The 17,372-nt window shown below is 39.6% G+C and overlaps 1 protein-coding gene across 4 annotated transcripts in view; it reads right to left on the bottom strand.

Moving 5' to 3' along the window:
• Positions 1 to 17,372, bottom strand: part of RMDN2 (regulator of microtubule dynamics 2) — a 54,068-nt gene that overhangs the window by 31,427 nt on the left and 5,269 nt on the right. Inside the window, exons 1-5 of one of the 4 annotated variants that reach the window (XM_059841340.1) lie at positions 14,932 to 15,082; positions 13,694 to 14,157; positions 7,178 to 7,373; positions 6,111 to 6,213; positions 2,171 to 2,231 (exon numbers count right to left, since the gene is read on the bottom strand). In XM_059841340.1, the coding sequence (XP_059697323.1) occupies positions 2,171 to 2,231; positions 6,111 to 6,213; positions 7,178 to 7,373; positions 13,694 to 14,145 (812 nt within the window). In that variant the 5' untranslated portion in view covers positions 14,146 to 14,157; positions 14,932 to 15,082. The other 3 variants (XM_059841338.1, XM_059841339.1, XM_059841341.1) reach the window with 3 other exon arrangements.

Genomic DNA, 17,372 nt, shown 5'->3' with positions numbered 1-17,372 from the left:
ATGCGGCCTTTGACTTTGTCCTACCTGATGTTCCTCAAAACATAACCATGGAAATATTTAGATTAAATCACCTGTAGAGATGGTTGCAGAACCAGTTTCATGTGAACCTGAGCATCACTATAGGTGTCATCCAAAGTTTAGTGCTGGGTCCATTATCTTCCAGGAATTTCATTAATTAAGTTAATAAATTTTAAAAGCCCATACAACAAAAACCACTTTTGAAATAAAATGTTAATCCATGAGGGGATGCATTTACAACCCAAAATGGCCTCAAACCTCAGAAATAGTCTGAAATAAACATGAAATCAATTAAATGCGTGTAAAATACTTTATAAAGAATAAACTAGAATAAAACAAGTTTAAAAAATAAGTTACAAAACAAGTCCAACTGGTTAAGTAGCAGCACAGCACAAAAATGTCTCTGGGGACCACAGATGGAACAGCTATTGCTATGCTAAACAAAAATATACCAATGTTCCTCTGGAGCATGGAAGTCCATTCTGCCCAGTATTTAGAACCTTAGTTAGATTGGCACAACCATTGCACTTACATCACACTTCAAAAATCATGCAGTAAGTCAGAAAGATGTCAGAATATAAAGACAAGCAGATAATATATTCAGAAAAAAATTATAGTGAATTATTTTAATCTATAATGTTTATCTATACATCTAGAAAGACATCAGTTAAACAATTACTGATAAAAACCTCCTGCTCACTTGCAACCCAGACACGTGAAGGATGAAAACTGCAAACCATACAGAAATCCACTGCCTGTTACATTTTTAAGCAGTAGCTTAAAAAATGTAAGATTTTTCCCTTAAACCTCTCAATTTGGCTTTCTGAGCTAACTTCTGGAACACATCTCCTTGCACTCATAATTCTTCCCCTGTTAGATGATCCTTCCAGGACAGGATCTCACATGTGAAGTCCAGCAGACCACCTACATCTCCCTGCACAATATGTAAGGGTTTATCAGGATAGTTTCTGCCAGTGAAGCTGCATTTATACTAGGATATTTTTTCAGTCTTGTGGGCTGAGGAGGAAGGGAGGGGCAGGATTCATACTTGAATGTGATTTTGTGGTTGTTTATACACAGAGTTCTAGCTGAGAGGGGTACATAGCATTACCCTGAGGAAGTGGCCATGGCTGTGGTGAAGAAAAGAGCAGAAATGGCTTTAAATTGCTTTCAGAAAGAGAGAAAGCAAGACAGAGAATTACCTCATTAAATGACAATGTCTGTGACTAATCAAGTATCTAAACCTGAGATAGCTGACATGTGCTCCCTTGGCTGGCAATGGAGATGTTGTCAACTGAGCCCCAGGAGAAATTCACCCTCATGCAAGACTAAATGAGCAAAATTGACTCCAATGAACTGCACTCCAGAAGTCTCTGATTCCTTTAGATTGTGAAAGGAGCCTGAGGTGAAAGTATTTGTTTTAGATATGAAGAAGTTTGGTGAAAGCCCATCCCATAAGTGCAAACACAAAATTAATGAAGAATGTAGAAACCAAAATTGAGAGGAAAAGCTAATAATATTAGAAAAGAAATCAGAAGCTCAGTAAAATTTACTAATAAAATACAAAAGTGAGGAACTATCAGCTAGAATTCAGCAGAATTATCTTTTACCTGATAATGTTGATTTGATAAAAAAAATTTATATTTGCAGAGTTTGTTAGTTCTGGCAAGGTCTACAAAACTAAACTAAGAGTCACACTTGGAGAAAAACTGCATGATAAAACAAAAATTGAGAAGTTAATTCAAATTTCCATAGTCTTCTATGTCTATTTTTAATTATCATAATTTAGACTATTACAAGAAAAGGAAAGGACAAACTTCAAGGTCAAATGACATTATTTTGTGAGTTGTTGAAAGGGAAGGCAATTGGAAAACTATGTTTTCTCTGAGCAACAAAATAGAGGCTTAAGCAAATACTCATGTAAAACTTCTTGGTACTTATTGAAGTATGGTTATTGAGTTGTTTCACATGCTATAGTAAATGCTGCATAGAATATTTCAATATAATTTTTAGCAGCAACTGGTGATAACTAGATTTCATAAAACTATGAAAAAATATTAATGACTAATTTATGAAACTGAGGTCATACTGGGGTTTTTTTCCTTGAACTTAATAAATGTACACAAGTTTATAAAGACTTTCTCAAACTTACCACTGGTGACTCTCAGCACTCCCAGCATCCAGCTGAATAGCTTTTTCAGCTTTAATCTTTCCTGTAAATGGAGTACAATATATGAAAGGATTTATTGTAGTCTTCCACATTTTAGGTGACTCACAAGAAAAAAGCAATCTGATTTACTCTAGCAGCAAAGAAATTGCTTCCTGTTCTTAAAAACATTTAGACAACCAATGTAACATCCTGCTTTACTTACATAGTCATACACTTATATGTAAGTATATATAAACTATACATGCAATTTTAGTATTTTCCTTTAATATCCAGTTCAGATGCAGTTAAATCAGGGAAGGATTGGACTGGACCACTAAAGGAAGTCGTCATGTCTGTAAGACTGAAGAGCCTTAAAAGCAGGTCAGACAAGCACCTGTCAGAAGAACCAGCAAAGCTGTTTCAATGTCTTGGGTACAGGAATAAACTAGTTGAAGCTCCTTCCTAGTACAAAGCCTTCCCTTAAGTACCACTTTTAACTGAATAAAGATGACAGTAGGTGATTTGATGAAACCCACACCCCCAGCAAGAAGTTCAGATGAGATGCTTGCTGTTTGCAGACTCTCAGCTGCAACCAATTAAGCTGCACTGACATTTCTATATTGTAAGTTAACTTCATAAAAACAAAGAATAGCATACACAGTCCTCCTACCCAGTGGAATGAAAAATAACCATGAAACTACTGCCAGCTCTCCTGCAGTCTCAAGCCCTCTGCAGCATTTCCAAAAACTGAGATGAAAAAGGCTACCACCACCCCCACTCATGAGAATGAGCCAAACTAGGCTGGTTACTCAACACCTAAGACTCACTTTCATTCCATCATTTTTTATCTCTCCCTGTCTTTTGCTATCATGCATCAGCTGAGGTTACATGCAGTTACAGAATCACAGAAACTGCTGAGTTGGAAAGGACCTACAAAGACCATTGAATCCAATTCCTGGCTTGCACAGGACCACCCAAAAGACTCACCATGTGCCTGACAGCATTGTCCAAATGCTTCTTGTCAGGCTGGTGCTGTGACCATTTCCCTGGGGAGCTGTTACAGTGCCCAACCATACTCTGGCGAATAACCTTTTCCTGATATCCATCCTAAACCTCCCTGACAAAACTTCAGTCCATTCCTTTGGGTCCTGTCACTGGCACCAGAGATCAGTGTCTGCCCCTCCTCTTCTCCTCATGAGGAAGTTGTAGCTGCAATGAGGTTTCCCCTCAGTCTCCTCTTCTCCAAATTGAACGGACCAAGTGACCTCAGCCTCTCCTCATGCGGCTTCCCAACAAGGCCCTTCACCATCCTCGTGCCCCTCCTTTGGATGTTCCCCAATAGTTCAATGTCTTTGTTACATCGTGGCACCCAAAACTGCCCCCAGCACTCAAGGAGAGACCACCCCAGTGCGGAGCAGAGCAGGACAATCCCCTCCCCCCCTTGCCTGGCTGGTGATGCTGTGCCTGATGCCCCCCACGACACAGTTAGCCCTCCTGGCTGCCAGGGCACTGCTGAGTCATGTTCAAATTGCCAGTGACGAGGATCCATGGTGCTGCTTCCCAGCATCTCATTCCTCAGCCAGTCCATGCATCCAGGGTTGTCCCATCCCAGGTGCAGAATTCAGCACTTTCCCTTGTTGAACTTCATAGGGTTGGTGATTGCCCAGCTCTCTGGTTTGTCAGGGTGTCTCAGCAGGTTCTCTCTGCCCTGAAGGGAGTCAACAGCTCCTCCCAGTTTTGTATCCTCTGTGAACTCGCTCTGTATCTCTTCCAGTCCTGTGTCCAAGTCATTTATGAAAATGTTGGAAGAGCACAGGGCTGAGAATGGAGCCCTGTGGAACTCCCCTAGTGACAGGTCCCCAGTCTGATGTCACCCCATTCACTGTAACCCTTTGTGCCTGGCCCGTGAGCCAGTTTCTCACCCATCCCCTGACGCGTTCATCCAGCTGTGTGCTGGACATTTTGTCCAGAAGGATCCTGTGAGAGACAGTATCCAAAGCTTTACTGATATTCAAAAATATTGTATCAACTGGTTTCCCTTGATCAGCTAGGTGGGGTACTTTGTCATAAAAGGAAATCAGGTTTGATAAGCAGGACCTTCCTCTCATGAAGCTGCGCTGGCTGTGACCAATGACTGCATTGTCCTCCAGATATTTTTCTATACCTCCCAGAATAATCTGCTGCGTAACTTCACCAGGCACTGGGGAAGTAAAACCAGAAAGACTGACAAACCTATAGTTGCCAGGGTCCTCCTTCTTGCCCTTTTTGAAAATCAGGACAATTTCAGCCAACTTCCAGTCAGCTGGATCTCTCCAGATTCCCCAGACTGCTCAAAAAGCATCAGGAGAGGTTTTGAGATGATCCCAACTAGTTCTTTGAGGATTGTTGGATGAATCCCATCAGGCCCTACAGATTTTTAGGAATCCAGCTGAAGCAGCAGATCATACACAATTTCCAGGTTGACTAGGAACTGATCATTCTTTCAGCCATGGTACTCCAGCTCAGGGCACTGATAACCCCTTGCTCCATCATCCGTGTTGAAGACAGAGGCAAAGAATACATTAAACATCTCTGCCTTGTCCATGTCCCCATTTGTGAGGCAACCATCCTCATCCTGTAATGGGCTGATGTTATTTTTACACTGCCTATTGCCATTAATACATTTGAAAAAACTCTTTATTGTCCCCCACAGTCCTGGCCAACTTCAAGTCCAGTCACTGATAAAAGCAAAAGATCCAGCAACAGAATTTACTGTTTTTATTTACTTTGTGTCATAATCCTCACTGCACTGTAGGATTTATGTACAAAGCCAAGTTGCTACTAAAGCAAAGACAGTATCAATTAAGTTGCTAAGACAGTGCAAGTCTTCAGGTGTATTTAGATGACAAAAGGATTGGAAAAAGGAAGGACCTTGAACAAACTGAGGTTGACTGTGGAATATGTTACAACAGCATGAAGGCAGCACACTGCCTTTAAGGACGACAAAGGACAGCTGAAACTGCTTTGTCAGTGACACTGTCACTGTCAACACAACAAAAAAGTCAATGAGAGGTGTCACAAAAGACAAAACAACCCAAACTTGGGTTACACTTACAAAACCTGATTTGGTGTGGCAAAAAGGAAGGGGCAATGGAGAGACAAAAGAAAGAGAGAAGTACTCTGAGATAAATGCAAAAAAGATTATTTTAAAAACAGTGCCTTGACTGGAGGAGAGTGACACAGTATAGAGAAGATGTAGGTTTTAATGTAATAAAAAGAAGGCTCAAAATAGAAAGGGAAACAAACTGTTCCTCTAGCCAATATCCATCCATCCAGACAGTGAAAGAAATTGCAAAAGCAACCCAAAAAAGTGCTATGACGAAGAAAATTTAAATCTTGTAGAGATTAAATTGTCAAACAGGACACATGGGGAGAGATGTCTGGAAGCAATATCAATTGTCACACACCACTTCTGTTTCTGGTTAGCAGTTCCTCCAGATTCACAGAGTTTCATCCCCACCATCACCACAAAAGAGACTGCTGATATGAAGGAGTGCTCCCTGACCACAGGAAAGCAGAAAAACAAACCTTGACCCAGCCTCAGCATTCACTTATTCCTCTTGCTCTCCCAAAGATGTAATTAAGAAACTGTGCTAACAACATCTGGAAGTTTTCACATTCTGTATCCATCTGTTTGTCAACAAAATACAGGATTTTAAGGCAAACTGCAGAGACAACAGCCTCCAATTGTGACCCATTATCCTTCTCTGCCACTGATTTTGGATCTCTCATTGAGGAAAGAACGAACTGAAACTGCAAACTGTGGCAGTTTATTGCACAAAACATTATCATTACAGTACCAATGCCCCCATCTACTGGATTGCAAACTGGAAAACTTAACCCAAGTTCAAAGCATGTTTCACTACATTCATATGACATTCTTCATAAACATTTTTCCTCTTACCATCAATTACATATTTCCTCTTCTCCTCAGCATCAGTAGTCATCTCAAACAGATCTCCATAAGCACGTGCAAGCCTCCAAAGAAAGTCCACACAGTTTTTGTACTGAAAGTAGAGGACAGAAACATAATGAAACTGATCAGAATGTGATTTAAACAGTTTACTTTCACAATGCTTAAAATTAATAACATGCTTAAAGCAAGTAATCAGAAGATGGCATAATTTTTTGTTAATTTTCCATCCTTCTACATACTACTTGTAGTTCATGTGAGAACCAATTGACCAATCTTCCATGGACAAAAGAGAATACAGCTTTTGGAAACACCCTAGACTGCCTAAAGAGGTTTTATTTCATAAACCAGTTTAAACTTTTTTCAATATAAACATTTAGAAGGTAATCCAGCAAAGCACAACAAATCCCTGAACAAAGTGATGTGTATTTTCTTTAGGGAAGCCATAAGCACCACACTCACTCACAATATCTCATTTAACTTCCTTGGTATTCCAACATTCAGATGAAAATACAGCCAGAACTAATGCTTGCCAAACCAGAATAAAACGGTACACTGAATTGAGCACTGCACATCAAACCATCTTTAAATTTTACCTTGAGTTACAGATGGACCCAGTAAAGGCAAAGGAAAAATTCACATGAATGATATTAGAAAGGTAGAAGCAGACGAGATGCTCACAGTTTGAGAACAGTAGGTCTGGTGACTACCTAATTTTACAGGATTTTCTCACACAGACTATTCCAAAGCCAGCAGAAATAAGTACAAGTTACATCGGAAAAAGCCCATGATTTTTCTTTGTTTTATGAAAGAATTCCTATGTCAAACAAAGTCTCAAAGTTATTGAATCAGAATGGGATATAAAATAGCAGAACTCCTATGTCCACACAACATGAATATTGATGCCAATTTGAAATACTGCTTTTTGACTGTATTTAAAAATATGATTGAAATTTCATAGTCCATTTCTATGTGCATTTTAAAGTTTGTATTTAGTTCTCCAAAGCAGTATAAAGTATAAGTTAATAGCAACATAATATTAAGTTTACCCATAATACCTTGTCATCGTTCTCAAGCAGCAGCCTGAAGCCCTCCTTTTTATCAACCTCTGAACCCTTGTGCAAATTGTCCACCTGCTGTAAAAAATTAAGTAAGTCTTCATCTTCTTCTGATTCCACCATGGCATCAGGTGATTTCATACATCTCTTTTCTTCCTCGGAGTCTCCTTCAGAATCAGTATGAGCGGTAAGGTAACTAAAATCACAGAAAATATTAACCATTTTTTTCTTAAAAAAAAAAAAAAAGGGCATTGTTAAATTAAAAAGCAAAAATTTCAGAGTACAATTTATCTCAGTTGTCCAACTTTAAAGGATTTTATTAATGATATCAAGCTTATTGTTATTATTACAAAACCTTTATCTTCAAAGGGATAGCACAGTCATATTCCAAACATAACAGGTAAGCAATTATACTGCTCCATTAAAAAAATGCAGATATATATTAGAAACACATGTAGCCTTGTGTTTCATATGCAGAACACTTGAAATCATTAATGTGTTTTAAGACATGCTCTGTAACCCTGAATAGGCCTCTTCAACTCTTTACCTCAATTTCCCTATTTTTTGAACAAGGAATGAGCTTACTAACCAAAATATAAGCGCTATAACAATCATTTATACAATATTTTCTTAAACACTTTAAAGATCAAAATACAAGCCAATAAAAATAACACCATTGTTATAAATTCCTTATTTCTTCTGAGCATTCTGAAGTTCAGAGTATCTGAAACTGGAAAAGAGCTTATATTGATTCATAATGCTTAGTGCAAAAGTACTCAGCACAAAGCAGTCAAGGGCAAAAAAATATTTGCAATAGCATAAATATCACCCAGAGATAAGCAGGGGGCCTTACTGTCCAAAGTGCTGGGAGTACATTAAGGTACTCCAATTTCAAAGAGGAGTAGCTGATAGCATTGTTTTTAAAAAGCAGCCTTTTGCTTATGTACTAAAAATGGACAGAGAAGCGTCATCATCTTCATGTCCACTTTTGAAAATATTGTTCTGGGGAGAAGTACTAGTGTAAACCTATCAGCTGCCAGGTTCAGAGATTTTCTAATTGGTTACTATGAGTATGAAAAGAGTGGAATGTACTATACACATTAAATAACTGAATAATCGAAGCAGACCATAACAGTCAGAATATAAAAAAAATCTATTTATTTAATCAGAAATATAACCAGGACAGAATGCCAGCAGTCAAAATGAAGGTTATTATTCATGGCTTTCAAATATCCTGTGTTCAATATGTCGCTTTCAGAACAGATAAGTGTATCAGAGCAGATACACTTCCAGCCTGTAAACGAACAAGTACGAATGTTTAGGAAGCTACAGAAGTGCTAGATGTGGCATGACAGTTTTGCTGCAAAATTAACCCAGTGACACCAGAAAGAGGAGTCAAAAATACATTTGGATAAAACAATATATACACGGACCATGTGTACATGTTCAAACTGAAAAATATCATTGAGAAGAACAGAGATGGGAAACTTCATATGTTTCTACAGATTTGTTTTACAAAATCTTGGTGATGCTGAAGTTGATGACTTCAAGATACATCCTATGTTGTATCTTGCAGAGACTATATTCAGTCACTGAACATTTATTTTCATTTTCTGAAGCATGTTTAAAAACACAGCATATTGTTCTTTCATAGTTATTTTGAAGCGGGCACAGATATATATCATGGCTGCATTTTTAAGAGCCCCAACTTAATCAAAAGTCTAAGGGAGTTCCTGGGGAGTGGGACAATCTTTTAGCTCCAATACAAAAGCCTGTGATGTGAAATAGGCTTGCAAAGTATCTTTCCTCACATGGTTTAGATGCTCCATTCCCCCTAAATAAAAGATAAATGCACTGAGGATCTGGGCAATTCCCAACCTAAAATAAGGGCACTAGATAATATAAAAGAGCAGCAACCAAGCAGTAAAGACAATATCCTTAGTAACAGGAATTTGGGCACTGCATCAAATGCTACCTAATCAGGTAGATATGAAAGTCAAGAATCAGTGTTTTGGAAGTCAGTGTTGGTGTTGTGTTCTTTACCTTTGCTGCATAAACTTCGGCTAAAATTTTTATGATCACTACTGTTCCTGTGTTAGATAACAGATAAAAATTATTATTAGAAAATGTTATTCTCCCAGCAAAAATATAATGGCCAGGTGACAAATACAAGTTTGGGCTGACACCCAAGCCCATTGGGCTGTCAGTCCAAACAAGCCCAGCAGAGATTTCCAGCAGCATGATATCAAATGTCATAACAAAACATCAAATTGAGGCCAAACATCAAATTCACATGACATCAGGTAAGTAATATATTTATTGGGAGACTCATAGAAAAAGTGTGAAGTAGGTGACTATCTAACAGACCATGTGAACCCATAAGGAGTTAATTACAAAACAGCAGAGACAGCAGGATCATGTCTTACCCATTCCCTCTCATCTCCACTGTACTTGCAAATTCTCTCCTACCTCCTCTATTTACCTGCTTGATGAACCCTCAAAGTATTTAAATGTGGAACAGACCCTCTTAAACATTGATTAGAACATCATAAATTTCAATTTACTTGTTGGACAATATTTGCCTTCAACAAAGGGGCTAACAGTCTTATATATCTATGCATTCTAAAGCGCTGAAATCAGTACTGACACAAACAGAAGTGGAGATTCTTCTTAACACAGTTTAAAGACTCCAGGACTTTAAGGACTGATAACACTACTCCAAAAAAGAAGTAAACAGAAAACAAGGAACAGTCATTATTGTTTGCTTTACAAATATTCCATACAACAGAAATCTGCAGTTTTACCTGGCATTTTCCTGCAAGAGGTTTTATCAGATGATACACAGAAAAGTGATTTACAAGTGATAAACACATTGATCAATATTTGAAAAAACAGAAGAATGTTTAAAAAATGTTCAGAGTCAGTGCCAACTTGTTTTCACCTTTATTACCAATAGAATTTAAATAAAAGAGGAAAACAGTGATAAGAATGTGAGGAGCAACGATCAACCAACAGGACTTAGTTGTATCACAGTGGACTGTTCAAAGTTCAAAGGACAAACAGAAAGAGTACTGGAGACTCACCCCACTGAGGCTAAGCAGTTCAGTAAATCCCAGAACCTAGTACCAGATTAAAACAAGCTACATGGTATAAAACACTCCTGTAGTATAAACACAGTTGGGTGGTTCAAAAACTGTGTTGGAGTGTCTGTAAATTGGCAGACACTTGGGCCTAACCAGGTATCATTTATTCACAATGCTTCAGCTTTTACACAGATCAAACATCATCTGTCATCTCCCTGCCAACTTAGAAGAAAAACACAAGCTGACACAAACACTCTCTCATCTGCTCTGGCTAATTCCACAGAAAGGTGATTTTATGTCACAGATGAATCTGGATCAAATTTCCACTGTATGATTCAGCAAAGTGCATATCCATCAGTAATGATAAGTGGCTTTCAAGGAAAGGTTTGGCAAACTGGATTCTTAAGCCAACTGAAGGTTGCATTTAAAATAAATGAACAGCAAAATAAATTAGAAAATGATAAGTTAAATGATACTCAGAAGCAGCCAAGGGAAATTTCTTTTCCTGCTAACTAAACTATCTCAAGGAAAAATTATAAATAGAGCATCTATCAGAAAAGAATTTACTGCAGTGAATCTTTCTAGTGCCAGATGCCAAATGCAATTTGAAGAGTTTGGATGCTGGGCCAGCTGAAGACGGATTCCAAAATGACACTGATGTCCAGGGTTCATCACTGCCAGATCAGGGAGGAAACAACTTGAAAATCACAAAGAGGAGAATTCGGTGACATGCTCCATTCCGTGCGATCATCTAGACACAATTTATTGTATTTGTAAATAAATGAGTACTTGTTACACGTTCTCAAATGTTAAACATGGAAGTTTTCACTAGGACATTAGTGGAACTGAAACAAACTTTAAAAAAAAAAAAGAATACAAAGAAGCACAGACTAGAAACTACAGACTCTTTACCATTTAATGTCTCATCCATTCAGTGCACCTTCCATTCAGACTGTCATTATGTAAAAATATAGCTCATTTATTAAAAACACGGGACATTTCTGCACTTACAGAAATACATAATTTTTGAAATGCAAAACAGAAATCTTCTCTTCCCAAGGCATTGAATACCAACAGTGACATTGAGAACATGCCCAGAGCAGATCAAAGCAGTAAGGGCTTTATCAGAGGCTGTCAGGTTCCAATATTTAATGAAAAAACTAGGTAGTACTAAAAGCTTTTCTGGAAGAATTTACAAACCTGAAACCAATGTAGTCATCCAGAACAAATCCATAAAACTCTTCAGATTAGTTTATCTGTCAATTCCCAGCATCTATCCATTTGTCAATTAAAAAGATAAGTGCTTAACTCAAGCAAAATCCTATCTTCTAGACCATGAAATTACTGCTGAGGCAGTGAAACACAATGCACTTTAGATGGGAGTATAGAAAGGTGAAAAAATGTTTTATCAGTAACAAAGGGCAAAAATTTTTTTCTGTAGTGCAAAAACAAGCACCTAAATGCACCATTGTGTGTGGAATTAGCCACAGAAGAGTATAAAACAATGCACATGGTACAATGCCTACAGCACATGAAGTAGTGATGTAGAGTAACTAGAAAAAACCCAAGTGTTGTTATTGACCCTCCTGGCCATGCACCAGACATTAAAGTTACAGAAGACCTTGGAAAAAACTATATATTACAACTGTACACATTAGGATTAACAATCTATTTGCAAGAGGAAGAAAAAAATACTATTTACTTAAATGAAATCAAATTATCTCAAATTTAGAGAAGATATGAAAAACAAACACATGAAGTACAAGGTGTTAATAGGAAAAAAGCCCACCTCTTTTCATAAGGGATTGAAAAACAGCATTGGGAAAGAACATAGTCAAATGACTAATGCCAACTATAACCTTGAATCATCTTCCTTGTTTCTGACTGTACACAAATACTCGTCAGAGAAGGCCTCTCTTAAGGACACACTCAATGCTCTTGGCACACTATAATCACTTGTATTGGATCACCGCATCAGCTTCTTCGTCACACAGAACAACCGGAACACACAAGTTTCCTTGGCTTGTTTTCAAACAGCAACATATCTCTCCTGATCAGAAAACAGGATTTTCTCAAATAATAAAAAATAACAAAAAATGATAAATTATAAAAACGTGTGGAATAACCCCTGCATTGCATCTGTGGACCTGGTAATTCGTCAACTGGTCCCTTTTCCTTATCTGCATCTCCGAATATTCTATTCATAACATGAAGGCCTATGCAAACCAACCAATGGATGATATAATCTAAGAAACTAAGAGAACCAAGATGTTTCCACACCAGATGAAGGAGGACGGTGGTTGAATACTTACGCCAACCCTGAATACTTAAAATAAAGAACTGGTTCATAATAGAACTGACAAGTCTTAAAATATGGTATCAAAATATAAGACTTGTGAACCATGTGGGCTGGGATGTAACACAGAAAGAAATTCTGCTCACAGGAACTGAAAACAAAGGTGGAGAAACTGTTAAATATAGAACACCATTAATAAGCATCATGTTAGCTGCTCCATAATATTACAGTCAGTTAAAATATTTTAAAGAGAAAAGGTGACATAAGACGGGCAATTTACAGACATAATGCTGCCTACACAGACGTGTAAGACACACTGAGAAGCAGCTCAAAAAACTCAGTTGCTATAAACATAGTATCAGTAAATTGCATCTAAGTATCTAATCTGATTATACCAAAACAAAGTTGTAATTACAGGAGATTAATGTCAAGACAAAAATATAGTGCCTCTCCTGGACTCCTGGGACACATCATCCCCCAGCATGTTCCTCAACTCATGAGAATAAAAGACCCCATTAACTGTAATGTGACTACAAGGTGTGATCAAAACTAGGAACTTTCTACCTGAGTCAGTACTCTAAATTCCTCATGGTCACTTTTTGAGCCACCAAAGAGCATATACAACAGCTCATATACATAAACATTGCCACTTCTACAGAGGTTCTGCTTCCATAGCATGCAATGCCTCTAGGCAGAACATGGTAATAACTCATCAGTGAGGCTGATAAAAAACAATTATCAGGAAAAGCACATGAGCATTTGTACAGTTCGAACAAACTCTGTCAAAGACACTTTGCACTAGAAGAACTTTTAAAATTATACCATTATTCTGAACTTTGCCTCTCATTGCATAGCTATGTAGCAATACTGCATCAGTATTACCAAACACACTCTTAAAAAAGAATCTGTATTATGCCTGGAATTAAGCCAACTTCAGCCATAGTGCAGACTCAGAGATGGTCACCAAGTGTCTTCTCTGGTCTAAAAACTGTTAATCTGAACGTTTGTAATTATTTTTCCAGAAGTATAAAATCTATATCAAACCTTTAAAAAGCTCCTGCTTACAGTTTCATAAAGGTAATGATGCAACTTGCACTGCATGTGTACAGCAGAATACGCAGATTATTATTAACTCACCCTCCTTCACTTTCTGCCTCCTCAGAGCTGGTAGTTCCTCTTGCACTAGAAGCTGTCTCTGCTTTTCTCCGCCTTGTTGCTCTGTGCGATGGGCTAACTCTCTGAACATCACCCTTTCCTTGAAGCTCATTTCGAACAAGCTCTTCAAGTTTTGGAATAGCTTCTTTCAGACATTCCACCTCTCTCTTCAGTTCGTCCACACTTAGTAGCAGGCCATTCAATTTTTCTAGTATCTGCAGTTGCCTTCCATGTAAAACCATTACTGCTCCATGCTCATTAGGAGCCTCATTTGGCAAGCCCACAGAATTAATTCTGTTACCTATGTTCTGCAACGCACGAATACGCACAGCTGCACCATTTCGGATCTTGCGGTAACAAACCAGCACCAGGCTTAATCCAGCAGTCCCTGCCATTATGCCCAGCATTAGTCCTTTATTTTCGAAGGGAGACATTGCTGCACTCTCCTAGAATTGTGAGACAACAATAAAAGAGTTTAAGATGTTTCCCAGTGCTCTACGCAAGCGACTTGCTCTGCTCTGAAACCACGAAAGGATAAGCCAGGAAGAACTGAAGACACAAAGTTACACTTTTTGCAGGTTCTGGAATACGAGGCAGCAAAACCAAGACCAAAGTGGGTTTGGGGGTGTGAGGTGCGCTGGCACGTGGGCAGGAGCGCAGCCTTCACTCTTAACCGTCCCGGCATCCTGGATTTTTTTTGTTTTAATGCGAGAAACTCATATAATCAGATTTTCCGCCACTGCAGAGAGGCGGAAACCCAGCTGTCAGGCCGGAGCGCCGCCCGGAGGGGCGTCACGCCGGTCCCCCAGCCCCACCGCGCCGAGGGCTGCCGGAGCCCCGCACTCACCTCCTGCCCACCCCGCAGCAGCCCCGGCCCCGGCCCCAGCCGCCCCGGCAGCGCCGGCCCCGAGCCCAGCGCCCCCCCGGTACGTACGTACGGCCGGGCCGGGCTGGGCCAGGCCAAGCCGGGAGCAGCAGCACGTCCGGCCCAGAGCCCGCAGCTCTCCCGCCGCGGCACAGGGGGCGGCGATACCCGGATGGAGGGGGCCGGGCCTGGGCCGCACCGCCGGCCGGGCCGCCCGGGTGACGCGCGCTGCCCGGTGGAGGAGGGATTCCCGCAGCGCTGGGAATCCCGGCGGGCCGTGCTGCTGCTGCTGCGCGACGCCGGCTGCACCTGCCACGGACATGGCTCGAAATACGCCGTTCTGGAGCAAGTGTACCTGTTCGTGTGTCTGTCCTCAGTCTGGTGGCCGTTCGATTTCACCCGTTTAACCTTTGCTACTTCTAGGCCACAGAGAAATTGTGTTTCCACTGCATTGGTGGAGACCTGAAGCTGCAAAATCACGGAGAAACCCCGCCCAGTTGCCAGGAGGAGGGCAGTCCCGGCACAAAAGCCCCATTGCAATTTAAGCCATCTAAGGGCCCAAAGCTGATTTTACCAAAGTCCATTATAGATTGCCCAAAGTCTGGAGGAACTTACCAGAGTTATAGAATGGTTTGGGGTGGAAGGGAACCTTAAAGACCATCTAGTTCCAGTCCCCCTGCTGTGGGCAGGAACGCCTTCAACTAGAACAGGTTGCTCAAAGCCCCATCCAGCTTGGCCATAAAAACTTGCAGGGTCGGGGCATCCACAGCTTCCCTGGGCAATCTGTCCAGAGCCTCACCACCCTCACAGTAAAGATTTTTGTACTAGTGTCTAATCTAAACCTATTCTCTTTCAATCTGAACCCACTTGCCCTTGTACCGTCACTCCATGCTCTTTTAAATGGTATTGCCCCATCTTTCTTCCAAGTTCCCTTCAGGTCTCAGGGCACAATTAGGTCACAACAAAGCCTTCTCTTTTCCAGGCTGAGCAATGCCAGTTCTCTCAGCATTTTTCATAGGAGAGGTGCTCCATCCCTCTGATTAACCTGGTTTTCCTCATCTGGACTGATTCCAACAGATCAATGTCCTGTGTTGGGGACCCCAGAGCTGGACGCAGCAATGGAGGTGGAAACTCACCAGAGCAGAGCAGAGGGGAAGAACTTGGATTTATCAGAGTGTGGGAGGTACTGCTCTTGTGTCCCATCTGAGATAACTTTTATTGGTGACTCTCACAAGACTCTCCTTTGCCCTTTATGACAAAAAGATGTGGCTCCTGTGCACCATCTGAGATAACTTTTATTAGTGACTCTCACAAGACTCTCCTTTGCCCTTTCTGACAAAATGATGTGGCTCCTGTTTCTTGCCTTGGATGAAAGAAGGATCACCACAGACAAACTGTTCTGACCATTTGTCTTCCTGAAGGCTTGTGGAGACCCTGTGCACAACATCCTGCCAGAATTTACAAACATAAAACTCATGTTGTTCTGTGTAAGGCCTTAAGGAAACCATCATGGATACCGCTGTGTCTGTACGATAGAAGAACCACTTCAGCAGTTGAAATTGTCCTTAACCATATCAATCAGAAACAAAGGAACAAAATTCTTAAAAAACATACTAATTGCCTTTAAAAAGTGAGCAGACGGCTGTTCAAAACAAAAATAATACCTAAAACAGGTACCAAGAACTCAAAATTTTTCAGTCCTAATACAAATTAGCAATTGTAAATCAGGCTAATATCTATTTATAGTCAAAGAATTGAGTTTAAATCAACTACAGCTCTAAAATAATTTTTCATTAAGATCCCGAGGATGAAATTACCCTTATGAGACCAAACTACAATCTGAATAGAGGTAGAAATTTGTTGAAATGAAGAAGTGAATATTATTTCAGTATTTTGCAGGTTTCCCAGTTACAATATAATGACAACAAAATGTACAATCTGTTCATATGTTTGTAATTTGAAATTTTTAAACAAAGGATGGAAATCTCTTCAATTTTATGGAAACCTCACTAAACTCAATTATTTTAACAAATTTCACTGTAAGATTTTAAGACACACAATCCCTCAGTGTTTTAAAATGGAACAAGAAAACATAAATCTCCATATGCTGATAGTGTTTCAAGTGTTCAGGAATGGTAATATAAATGTGTTGGAAAACCTTTAATTTTTGTTTTCCTTTCTTTTCAGTATATTCTGCCAAAATCTTTCCATAAGCCAATTAAAACAGGAAAGGATTTTTAAAAGAGAATTAATTGAAGGGCAAACATAGCACAGAGCTGAAACAAAATACTATGGATGCAAAAAGCTAAGTGAGTATTTTTGAAGATTTTCCAAAGCAACTGTCTCAGGCTGCAGGCCTTAGACAAAGAGAACAACCATCTACAGCTGCCTGGATATGTAGCAACTATGAAAATCAGGTCACCTGTCTGGTCCCAAGAAGTTATTGCATATATGTAGAAACTTGCTGGAACACAGCAGCTTTCCAAGTTAGAGAACTAAACATCAGTTTAGCCAGATTTGACATAATTCAATTGGCCTAAATTTGACATATGTTCTAAAAAAACTGAAATAAATGTTTTAAAAGCACTGTTCTTCTGCTTATGAATTTTTCCCAGTTAAAAAAAAAAACCCTTTGTACCTGAAGTCCTAAGAAACAAGTCCAGACAACCATCTGTTATAAAATGGTTAGCCCCAAATATTTTTAGTGTATTTTCAGCCTTATTTCCTAAGAACACAAAGTTTATGCCCCCAGGTTGTTCGTGTGTTGTCCTTCTGACAAGCCATACCATGACACTT

Source organism: Haemorhous mexicanus, chromosome 3 (assembly GCF_027477595.1).
Source record: "Haemorhous mexicanus isolate bHaeMex1 chromosome 3, bHaeMex1.pri, whole genome shotgun sequence".
Lineage (NCBI taxonomy): Eukaryota > Metazoa > Chordata > Aves > Passeriformes > Fringillidae > Haemorhous > Haemorhous mexicanus.
Note: the sequence above shows the minus strand (reverse complement) of the source record. Positions and strands in the feature narration are given on the sequence as shown.